Source organism: Dipteris shenzhenensis, chromosome 11 (genome assembly GCF_047967505.1).
Source record: "Dipteris shenzhenensis isolate YYH24624 ecotype China chromosome 11, Dip_SZ_1.0, whole genome shotgun sequence".
NCBI lineage: Eukaryota > Viridiplantae > Streptophyta > Polypodiopsida > Gleicheniales > Dipteridaceae > Dipteris > Dipteris shenzhenensis.
This window is the reverse complement of record NC_141606.1, coordinates 5,058,721-5,071,487: the sequence shown is the minus strand read 5'-3', so window position 1 is coordinate 5,071,487 and position 12,767 is coordinate 5,058,721. Positions and strand designations below refer to the sequence as shown.

General features: G+C 45.0%; 1 protein-coding gene across 1 annotated transcript in view; it reads left to right on the top strand.

The window, feature by feature from the left end:
* Positions 1-12,767, top strand: part of LOC147896525 (uncharacterized) — a 47,896-nt gene that overhangs the window by 24,518 nt on the left and 10,611 nt on the right. The window contains exon 10 of the mRNA XM_087381342.1: positions 1,869-1,988. Coding sequence (XP_087237468.1) covers positions 1,869-1,988 — 120 coding nt within the window. The remainder of the gene's footprint in view (positions 1-1,868; positions 1,989-12,767) is intronic.

Genomic DNA, 12,767 nt, shown 5'->3' with positions numbered 1-12,767 from the left:
TGCCGATGGTGATGTGAGGCAGCAATTTGGAGCAGAAGCACGGGTCGGATTTGGAGAAGGCAGCACAATGCTGAGTCTTTTGTCTCCCTTACCCCACCTCCCCTTTCCATCTCTTCTTGTCGGTCTGGTAGACTAAGACCAGCAGCAGGGTGCGAGGTATGGAATAGCTCCATAGGGTTCCTTTGGTTCAATATGGAAGCACACTCCCATGTGACACTAGAGTGTACGGAGGATGTGCTTCTCCAATGAGAAGCAGGGTTACTTGGCTGTATGTTTTACCAAAACACACACTTTTTTTTGGTGATTTACCAAAACACACACACACACACACACACACACACACACACACACACACACACACACGCACGCACGCACACAGATAGATACACACGTGTATGTATGTACATGGATACCATCTGGCATGATAGAAACCATTGCATGTCTTCCCATGCCTCTTTAGATACCTACGCATTCTTTTTGCATACATCCCTATATGATGTTTATCATATGGGTGACATTTCTCTACATCTTTTAGAACACTGCTTCTGGATGCCACACCTGGTGGTGGTGATTTGTAAATTCCATTATTAAATAATTGAATCCATGGTTTCACCCCCAAAAAAGTGCAAGAAGAAAAGGCTGTATCAGACCCTCTGGGAGGGGGGGTAGGTCAGTGGGCTGCTGGGTTATTGCCCAGCCCGTAGCAGCTCCACGTGGGGGTGCAACAGCCCCAGCTCCATGGGTGAGCGCACAAACAGCAGCAGGGGGCACGAGTGCACAGACTGCGCAGCCAAGCCACACCGGATGTCATGCGAGCAGGGGGTGAGGTAGACGGGGCCACGTGAGGAGGGTGCATCAGACGGGAGGTGCGCCACGGGCACCAGCAGCCGTGAGAGAGAGAGAGAGAGAGAGAGAGAGAGAGAGAGAGAGAGAGAGAGAGAGATGATATGACATGATTGTGTTACGTGTGAGATCCTTCAGGATCTATGGGACTGGTGATCATTATTAGCAAATAGTGATAGTAGTGAAAGAAAATATTATAGACTTGCTATGTAGTGAGTACTTGTTTAGCTACCTTGTGTGCTAGCCCGAGTATCTTGTTGCGGTGTTCCAAGACTCCTTCTAGGTAGCTTCCTAGTTTTTTGGCTGGTTGCTCCAGCAGATTTGTCAGGTTGCTTTTGCTGTCCCCATAGCTTTCTCTGATGTGTGCATGGATGTGTCACCTTTGGAGTACATGCTGCTAATTTTCTAGCTCTCTAGTGGGGCAGATTTTGCATATTCTTTCCCCTCTTGAGACCTTGATTGCCCACCTGCCCCTCGCCACCTCTAGATCATGTGACATGTAGCACACAAAGAGAGAGAGAGAGAGAGAGAGAGAGAGAGAGAGAGAGAGAGAGAGGGGGGGGGGGGGATAAAGAGCTCATTTAAGTCTTCGAAAGACTGAAGGGTCTATATGTGTGAGAGAGAGAGAGAGAGAGAGAGAGAGAGAGAGAGAGAGAGAGAGAGAGTGGCAATTATATATCATTCATATAGCTGGCAAACTAGTATGACATTCATATAGGAGGCGAACTAAGGAGGAAATGGCGTACTGACATGTGCTCGATATAGGCAGTAAATATAGTAGCCCACTTGGGAAAATATTTGCGAAAACTCAAAAAGTGTGTCTGTGCATATCTGTCTGTCTGTCCATCAGCGCCTGTGTTGCACGTACACGCATCTTGCTATGTACATATTATGCTTTGCTCTCAAGGAAAAATAGATCTTTCTGGTTGCTTGCATATCAAGTAGTAGAGAAACTTTGTTAGGACATTGCCTTGAATTTGCCCCTTGATATCATGTAACAATTGCATCTTTACTTGGTTTTGAAGATTGTTGGAAGCACTCCAGAGGAAACACAAAAAATGTTTGGTCGGCATTTTGACCACGAAGACGAACTTGTCAGCCATATTACTCGAAGATCCATTGATGTTTTGAAGGAGAACTTTAGGGTAAGAAAACATCATCCCTCTGTCACGTCCCCCCCCTCGCTCTTTCCCCCCCTTCCCTCCTCCGTGATTGCAGCTGTTTAATTCATTTTTGAAGCTAAAGATTGTCCTTTTGTTACTTTCCAGGTGTATGCTTGGGTATTATAAGAAGATATGTTGGGTTGGGAAGCGCTTAGCTCACATCACACACACATATCGTAGGCACAGATGCCGAGATGCTGGAAAGTTGTTTAAAGTGCGGCTTGTTTTAAAAGCAAGTACCAAGAAAATATGTGCTAACCTACTACCTGTCCTACGGATTGTCATTTGTGGAACAGGTGTACTAACCCTAGTACTAACTGCCTTATTGGGCCTACAAGTACACTAACAACAAACCCCCCCTCTATGGTATGGTTGAAGTACATTAGAAATGTCTCAGGAGATATACCATGGTTGTAGATATTCATTTAGAAAGGATGTAGCAACCTTTGGAAGTACAGGGATGTAAATATCAAGTGGCAAAGAGAATCAAGTGTAAAGCTTGCCGAAAGCTTCAAATTTGGATTATGAAAAATGCTTTTATGAAGACTTTTGTCAAAAAATCTCTCCCACTTTATTTGGCATAACGATCCTTAATGTGCTTTGTCCGAGCATGAAACCTTGGATTTTATGTAATTCCTAAAGCTATTCGATTGTCAGTGTCGATAGTGGTAGGAGATGTTTGACTAACAATTTCCGGAGCTAGACAAAACCGTAGCTGTAAAGGCTGCCTTGTCCTCAGCTTCAAAGCTAGAAGTAGCAACTGTAGGTTGTTTTTGCTGAACCATGAGATACATGAAGTGCCAAGCATAAAACAGTCGCCACTATGTGACACTCTGGTGTCATAACATCCACGCAATCACTATTTGTAAAAGCATGCAGGATAAGAGGACGACCATGATTGTAAAGAAGGGCAAGGTTTGAGTGCCATTTAAGTATTGAAAGACTCCCTGCCAATGCTATGTATTGGGGCTATGCATGAATGTGTTCAGCTAAGAGACAGCATACTGAAGATCAAGCCGTATGTGACATAAATAGATCAAGCATTTAACAGCCTGCTGATAAAGAGTGACATGACATCAAAAGGCTCTTTTGTGTCTTCCAAAGAGAATCAGAAATCAGATTCCAAGGGAGTTGAAATTTGTTTGCAATCCTCAAACTGAAAATGGTACAAGAGCTGTCCAACGTATTTGGACTGCCTCATCATAATGCCCCCCCTCGACCTGAGCAAACTGAATATCTGTTGTTTCACATGATTTCTGCAAATCAGACTTAAAAGCTGCAGTATGCTGAGTCAGGCAGTACAATCAAGAGCATGTCATCAACATAGAGTAATAAAATCAGCAAATTTGCATCACACTTGCAAATTTGCTGGGCTGTCCTCTGTGTTGGGATGTTCTGACAACCAAGACTGAGGAGATGAGCATGTATCTCGGCATACCAAGCGTGGGTGCTTGCTTCAAGTCATAAAGTGCTTTATGTAAGCAGCATGCCTTATTTTCTATTCTTCAACTTCAAAACCAGGAGGCTGAGTGACATATACCTTCTCATGCAAGTCTCTGTGCGGACTGATGTCTAGATACACTTGCCAATGAGGATGGGCTGCAATAGCAATGACACACTTGATAGTAGTGATGTGTGAAGTGCGTGCAAATGTCTCCTGTCTTGTTGCTGGACATAACCTTTTGCAACAAGACGGGATTTGTAGATCCACTTGGTTCCTATAGCACGCTTGCTTCAAGAAAACCACACAATTCCAAAGTGTCATTGTAAGGAATTGAATCCAAATCAGGATTGCATAGATGCTGAAACAATCTCAACAACGTAAAGGGTGGTAGGATCCACTTAAATACAGCATACACAGTATATAGACAAGTAAATATGCACCACAGAACAAATCACAACTCAGAAACAAGACACCGATTGGCCCCAAACGTTGGCGCCCCTTGCGGTATTTATTTAACATTCATTTGAAGCCAAGCGGCTGATTACAAAGGTCTCTGGGAAGCTGCACCACAGGCAAACTAACGCGCGCAGACTCCCCGTCCAACCCACCCTGTAATTCCCTGCTCACTTCAAACGGTGAATGGCATCCAATCACTAGACAATCTTGTATCCTCAGCCAACCAAAGCATGCAACATAGACCCCAATAGCATCCATTGTCTGAACCACTCGTGCAATCGCACATCCAAGTGGCCAACCAGCCAAACACGGCTGAACAACTGTAAGACAAAGCCCTCAACAGCTGAACTCTGGTGCAATCAAACAACCAAACACTTCTCAGCGAGTTTCTTCAATCTATAGCCTCCCTGGCCACTCTGGAGACAAACGATTACGTTCATCCTTTTGACGATTAGCTTTTCTGTCAGACTTATCCCCACAAGATCCATTCTTAGATTCTTGCTTCTATCCACCTTTGAACCCAGAAGTCCTCCCCTGCATCAAAGCATATGCCGTGCTAGCAGTCTCGATAAGCTGAGACATATTGGAAACTTGAGTCTTCGTGCAGTAGTCTCTCAACTTCTTAGGCAGCCCGCAACAATATTTCTCAACCTGCTCAGTGAAAGGAACAATCCGGTAGGAGCTAACAGGCAACAAAGCTGCCCAAAACTTGCTGTTATACTCCTCCAAATTACGGCAATTATTGGAATTCAGCTCATGCCAAGCAGTCATGATATCCACTTCAAAAGTCGTGGTAAGCCACGCAGTTGAAAACACCTGCTTGAAACCTACCCACGTGTTTGGTGCGGTGCTCTGCATAAGCATAGTGGTCCACCATTGAAGTGCATTCCCCTTTAGAAAACTTGCAGCCCTGCGTACTTTGGATGATTTTGAGAAGTTTCCTCCTGTGTAGGCTGCATCGAACTGTTGTAAAAAGGTCAAGGTCTTAAATTTGTCCTGCACCCCACTGAATGTCTCAAATTTCACGGCTGCACCTGCCTCTTTAAAGTCCTTCAACTTCCCTTAAGGTGCCAAATTGTCATAAACAGGTGCCTGGGCAAACGGGACAGTAGCACTCACTCTATCCCCCACACTACCAGCATTAGGAAAAGCTGTACTATTCAGACCAGCATCCAAATTTTGCATATTTCCCAAAGCAAGGCTACCTGTTGCTATATTAGGCATACCTGTTTGCATCCCTGGGGCTGCTCCAACATTTGCATACATCATGTTCTGTCCCATGGGTTGTAAAGTAGGCTGAAACCCAACTGTTTGACTAGTAGGCATACTTGAAAATTGGGCTTGTGGACTGACCATAGCCTGAAACACTGAACCACCACCAAAATAACTTGGCTGAACCGGGTTTGCCAAAACTCCTTGCTGTCCGGAAACCATGGACTGAAAGTTATTACCTTGAGTCGGTCTCGGAATTGTGTTAGACTGCTGCTGCTGACCATAGGGGATTTGAGAGGGCTGATCCTGAAAAGTGACATGTGGTCGCTTGTTAGCTTCAACATCCCTATCCCCATCGTAAGGCTTCCTTTTCTTCGGCTGCACATCTGAGTTCATCATCTTTGGTATAGAGGATCCTGTGCGAACTGCGTGAAAGCACTCATGAAACTCTGCATCTGTGCCTTGAATAGTTCCATATCCTCCTCATCTGTCCGATCATCCTGATGCTTTGCAACATGCTGGGTCTCCTCTCCTGCATCCTGTACACCACGAAGAGACTGAGACATCTGCTCTTCCTCCTCAGTAAGGCTCACGGATCTCTCCTTGTGTGACATATTTCTTGAATAGTATGCTGTCTTCTTCATCTAGTCTGCTGGACTTGCACCAAGCCAACCACATGGTCCTCTCTTGAAGAAGTTTGGTGGATCCCGGCAATGGAACCACTAAAACCAGCCTCAACAACGTAAAGTGGTAGGATCCACTTAAATAGAGCATACATAGTAAATAGATAGGTAATTATGCACCACATAACAAATCACAGGGGAGCTAGAGCGCTCCTACTCAGAAACAAGACACCGATTGGCCCCAAACGTTGGCGCCCCTTGCGGTATTTATTTAACATTCATTTGAAGCCAAGCGGCTGATTACAAAGGTCTCTGGGAAGCTGCACCACAGGCAAACTAACGCCCGCGGACTCCCCGTCCAGCCCACCCTGTAATTCCCTGGTCAACTTCAAATGGTGAACGGCATCCAATCACTAGACAATCCTGTATCCTCAGCCAACCAAAGCATGCAATAGAGACCCCAATAGCATCCACTGTCTGAACCACTCCTACAATCGCACATCCAAGTGGCCAACCAACCAAACACGGCTGAACAACTGCAAGACAAAGCCCTCAACAGCTGAACTCTGGTGCAATCAAATAACCAAACACTTCCTAGCAAGTTTCTTCAATCTATAGCCTCCCTGGCCATTGCCCAACAGCATAAATCAACCCTTCTTTGCGAGGAAAGAATCCCAAACACAATAACTAGCCAACAACCAATCAAGAAATGGCAAAAACAGGCAAAGACAAGCCTTCTTCTACTCAGAATCCACAGAAGAAAGGTCACCCTTGTTGGAAAACCCTAGATCCTGCGGAGATAAGCTGATTCCGCCCTGGCACAGCCCAGAAGTAGCCTAGAATAGAACACCCACGCCTGGAAAGATACCAAAACCAGCCACAACACCCAAAAAGCTCTAGAAAATCAGGTCTGAATCTCCTGTAGAGCTTGAAAGCCTGAAAAAAGGCAAGTTGCAGTTCTCTCGGAGCAGCTTGGTTAGGTTCAGAACTCCTGGAACAGCCCTAGAACCAATCGCAGGCACCTGGAACAGCCTGGAAGAGCCCAAAAGCAAATCGCAAACTGGAACAGAGACCCTGGCAGAGATCGCCACCTGCAACAGACTCTTGGATCAATTACGATTTGCTCTGGTAGGCCCTGGGTCACTTGGAACTGCCCCTCCTACTCTTGGTACCTCATCTTCTTCTGAGCCATTGGGAGCTGTTTGGTAGCCCATTCTTTTGCTGGTTGGCTCATTTCCCTAGGCATCTTTACACGCGTGAACACCAGAGGCTTCTCCAAGCATTTCTGTCGCGGGAAAGTTGCATTTTGGAGCTGCTGCTACGTAGGAGGAGCATTTTCGAATCATTTTCTGCCTTGCTGCAGCCATTGAAGATTGTATGGACTCAGCCGCCTCACACGTGTGGGGTACGGACATCCGTACACTTTGTATGGATTGCAAGCGGCAGCATTTATTGCTTGTACGATGCAGTACTGACCATTTATTGCAGGCAATTTTGCACGTGTGGTTCGTAAAACAGTACGGACTGCTGTGCGGTGCATTAAGTGACTGTACGGATCTGTACGAAGGTCTTTGGGGTAAAAATCCCTTTCGCTAAATATAGCTCCAAGCAGGCTTGGAAAGCAAGGAGAAAAGTCGAAATTTGCTTTCAGGGCTGTTTTCGGGACCACAGAAGAGCAGAGAGAGGCCAGTCATAGGCTGGGAAAGGGCTCCAGGGCTACTCTATCACAGCGGTTTGCTGATTTTTGACTACCAGGGCAGTCTATGGGCTGTTGGTGTGCTGCCAGGGCTGCGAGAAATTCGTTTTTGTGCCAGGAGCCTCCAGATCAGTTCTTTTTTGCTGCATGCCTACTGTTCATGCCTTCCCAGAGGCCCAAATCTGATTCACACTTATTCTAGGAGCTTTCTAGGCCAAGTGCCTATCAAAATCGCACTTTTCTAGGCAGTTTGGAGCTTCTAGGCAACTCGATTTGCATCCAGATTTGGCGATTATCTTCCAACAAGTTTTCCAGGGTTGCTTTTGCTGATTTTCACCTGCCAGGGTGCCAAAGACCTGCCAGGGAATTTCGTTTTTCCATGCTCGCTGATTTTTCAAGGGTTTCTTGAGCTTTCCTATCAGTTGATTGCTTTTTGGGGGCTTTCCTACTGACTCAGAACCTTTAGATCTTTTTGCTTTGTGCAGCTGGCCTTTCTGTTTGTTAGGAACACCCAAATGTGGTTGTTTTGTTGGCTTTTGTCTTGCTAGGACTCCCTTGACGGGTATTGAGAGCTACCAAGGCAGATAGGGTTGATTTCTCTCCTGCTAGGTTTCCCCTAGTGAGTATCAAAACTGCCATGTTAGAACCCTCAGCTAGATTCGGAAGAAGGGCCACTATGCAATGTTGGGATGCCTTTTTGAAACTAAAACTGATGCATAACTGGATGGAAGTGCCTGTGAACGGATTACTCAGTTGGCTGATTTTGGGTTGATGGACGACAATGCTTTCTTGTATTTGGATGTCTTTTGAATAAATGTTAAAGAAATACCAAAAGGGGCGCTAAGTTTTAGGGCCAATATGGTGTCTGGCTTCGCAACAAGGGCAATCTAGCTCCTTGTGTTTATATGTGATTATTTGTTTGGCTGTTATTATTTTCTGGTTGGCTGTAATAATTCTCTAAGCAGCTGAAATCATGGTTTTTGGTGGTTAATAATTCTTCACTGTCCTTTGGGGATCTCAAAGGCCGATTACAGGGGGACAGTCACACGTGCTAATAATGCATCATATAGAGTGAAAGGCGTCGGTCAATTCTGTGTCTGGTGGTCTTGTCACTCTAGAGAATGTGCTTTATGTTCCTGGCATTCGTAAGAACCTCATCTCTATTTTAGCCATAGCTACTTGTGGCTATCGAGTTATTTTTGATGGTGTTCGGTGTGCAGTGTATGATGCCACACATGCCTTTGCACAGAATCACGTTTTGCATGCTCGCATAAAGCATATTGAGGTTCACTATCACTATGTCAGAGAGAGATTATCAGTAGGTGATATTCAATAGTCTTATGTTCCCAGTGAATATAACTTGGCAGATCTTTTTACGAAGGCTCTTCCTCGACCTAAGTTTGAAGCTTTTCGGCAAGCTTAAATCTTAGTACCTTTTGTGACTTGATGTGTTGTAGTGTGTACAGTCATAGATTGCTATATCCCTACGGGAGGAACATGTGCAACCATGACATTAGATATTCAGGTATCCTGAGCCATGTCTAGGATATTTTTCCCCATATCATGGAGGGGGGGTTGTAAGCCATTCTATGGGCTATCCATAGGTGCCACTCATTCCTTGATATGTGCCTTGTAGGCCTAGTTACAGTTAGTTAGGTCAGTTGGTACAGTTAGTACATGTACCACTTAGGACACTTAGTCCAGTCAGAGCTTTTAGCCTTAGGGTTTTGTGTTTTGTGTTGGTGGCTCCCTCTTGAGCCCCCATTCATTGTAGCAGCATTTCCAATCTAGGAGCTCGTTTTTGTCTTCTATCCATCATTTCGTGAGCTTCCATTGCTTGCCTTAGCTCCAAAAGATTTGCAAGTGATGGCAAACCTTATGGAGCAGAATCGGGTCCTCCTATAGCAACTCAAAGAAACATTCATTCTAGCTAGAAGAAAGCAGAAGACGGTTGGACCAGACAAAACAATGTCTGGAGGAAAAAGAAGTAGCAAAGCCGTTGGAAGAAAGAGGAGCCACAGATTTTGAAAATTGCTCTTAGTGATGCGTGAGGAACGCAGGAATGAGGAGACACTGCGACGCACAGAGCTCGCCCAGACAGAGAGGCAACAAAAGCTAGACTGAAAGGCGATGCTTCTCAAACACAAACATATGTTAGCCACTATGTAGGCAAGTTTGAGCATAGCAGCAGTCACCGCCACAGCTTCGTCATCGACAAAGGTAACACCACTCACCTGGTCAACTCAAAATTTTGTTAAGTATGATAATAAGTGTGATCATTCAGCTGTTCTTCAATTCATTCATCAGCTCGTAGCTCATTTTTTCGTTAGCGCGGATTCAAGATGAGCAAGACAAAGTTCACCTAGCAGCCCCTCATCTTACTGGTGAGGCAGTTACTTGGTGGTAACATTGGGCTATTAAGCATACGAACCCAATAACTTTTAAGATGAAGTTCGTTTGGGCAACGTTGGTTATCGACCTCAAAGCCCGTTTTCTGCCGTCACAGTATATGCTTAATCTGAAGGATGAGTTTTCTTCTCTCCCAAAATGGTTTGCCTGTGATAACGTACGATAACAAGGTCATCACTCTTGTGCAGCAATTGGGTGTGTCTGAGAGCGACAAGATAAAGCAATTCAATCGAGGATTGGACACTACCATCCATTTTACCATCCGAAACTTTGGCTCGCCCAATTACGAGTGGGCATTGACTCTTGCCAAGAATCAAGAGATGATGCTGAACGAGGGAAAGCCCAAGGAGGTCCAGAAGGATTCCAAAGCCCTGTAGCAGTCAAACAACACACCGGGTAAGGATAAGAAGAAGGACAACCAGTACCAAAAGAAAGACGGTCAAGGTTTTGGTCAAAAGGAGTCCAAGCCAAAGATGAACTCCAGATGAAAAGGCTAAAGAGGTCATTTCGGGAGACTATCTACAGCCCGACGAACAGGTGCGGTACCACCAAGAACATCACTGCTTTCATCTTCACTACATCGTTGGGTACGGCAAGAAATACTGTTCTAAGTGGCTTGCCGAAAAGGTTGCGAAGGCACCTACTTCCGTCACCAATGTAGTGGCTCTTCTAGCCCCGCCACCAGCCTCAGCTACAAATTCCGTCTTCCCTGCTTTGAACGTCGTCCCCATGGTGGTCTTTCAAGGTAAGGAGGAGGGCGACTTTTCCTTTGATGGGGTGCGACTTGATCCTTGGGATTTAGTGGTTGTGTGAGCATGTAGAGACGCCTGATTGGTGGCATGACACCTTTACTATTGTGGAAGGTTTACATGATCCCGTCGTGATACGCGATGATCGGAGCATACCTGGGATTTCGTTAATATCTCGTATTCAAGCAGGTCGTGCCGTCTGCAAGGATGCCACGTGTGCACTTGTTATCTTCAGTGCCAGATCACTGTAGTTCAAGCCGCTCCTTTGATGATCTACTCCAAGAGTTCCAAGACATGATGCTTCGAGATAATCTGCCACCCTAGCTACCTCCCAACAGATCGGAAGACCATCGCATCGATCTGCTTCCCGAATTCACATCTCCAAGTAAGTTTCCTTAAGGACTTTCCAAGTCTATGGAGGGGGAGTTAGAGCAGCAGTTGTCTCAATTATTGCGCGTAGGGTTTATTAGACCGTTTATAGTCAGTAACAAGTTCCCTAGGCCCTGCACATGGTTGCCCTCGTTCGACGTACGTAACGTCTCGTACGGTTTCATACAACCCGTATGGTTCTGTACGACCCGTACGTTTTGTTGTTGTTGTTGAATTGTTGTTGTTGTTGTTGTTGTTGTGTGGTTTGTTTGTTTGTTTTTATGTGTGGGGTTTTTTGGGGGCGTTTGTTTGTTTTGGATGATTGGTTTTGTTATTGGTGGTGGTTCTGCCAAATTGATTTTGGGCCTCCTAGATGGCAAGGTTCCATATAAACCCCCTCTCCTCTCACTATGATCTCACACTAAGCATCTACCTCCGACTTCGAGTCTCGGCTCTCCCCTATCCATCTCCAACAAGTAACGAGGCTCAAGCTGCATCAAGCATCTTCATCTCTCTCCCTCTTTATCTCCATCAAGCACCTATATAAAATGTTTGTACAAGTTTTAAAGCTTGTACAAGTACCTACTCCAAAACTCTAAAATCTCTGTCTTTTTTTTTGGGTATCGAACGTACCATCGGACGTACATCTAAGATTTTTTAGTTCGTTTAGTACCGCACTAATATCGAACGGTACGCATCGAACGTGATCGTATGTGTCAACATGGCCTCGCATTGAGTATATCTTCGAAAGACTCAATGGTGCAAATTATTTCTCAAAAATCGATCTCCTCCAGCCTCTTATGTGCAGCCTTGAACACCTCCGAAACTGGCCCTATCAGCCTCAGCTTTGGCCTTCAGCGCAGCCTGTTCGGAAGGTGTATACTTAGCACCATAGTTGAGGATTCGGACCAGCTAACGGAGTAAGGTTAGGGTACTGTTTCAGCAGCTCTTAACAGCTTTCTTTACAGTTTTGCACAGCTCACTTCTCAGCTCTATAACTCAATCATCTCCCAGCTCTTTTTTAGAATCTATTACTCCTAGCTTTCACTCTCCCACTCACGTAGTGTAGTAAAAGCCTGCATCCCGGTGGACAGCACAAGCCTCTTCCTTGCCTTGCAGAAGTGAGGCTCCATTGCACTTAGGAAAATAACTCTTCCTAGTACCTGCAACAATTAATTAAAGCGCACCACCATGGTACCCATTAATTGTTAGCGCTTTGCATGCAAATAACACACTGTGGACTAATTCTAGTCACAGTGGGCGTCCCCATTGAACACATGTGCCTACATAACAAATATAAAAATATATATTTATTCTTTGGTTGATTTTTCAAGTTTTGGCAAGTTTCCCTTGATATGTTATTAGATTGAATTTAAAGATGTTTTTCCAAATGATTCAGTAGCTAGTCTTGTGCCGTTACAAGATCCATCCATAGTACTATCCTTGCATGCAGGAGGTGTTTGAAAGAAAGAAAACTGATTTTTCAAAATCAGAAAAGAAAGAGTATCCCAAGGTTGAAAAGAAAGGGTTTTAGCCTTAGAAGCCAAGGGGTACTCAGTTTTCAAAGTCATATAAAGGCAAATCCCCATTCACTCTTGAATAGATAGCTGAATTTCGTAGAGATGGGAAATACTTTAGATGTGGGAAAGAGGGGCATATGGCTGCCTAGTTCCCTGAGAAGCCTTCGGGTTCTAAGGAGTAGAAAAAGCCACAAGTACCACCAAGGCCAATGGTGGGAGCAGTCCCAGATGTTTTGGGCAGTACCTCAGGCTCAAAGGAAAAAAGAGCTTTTGCTATCTGCAA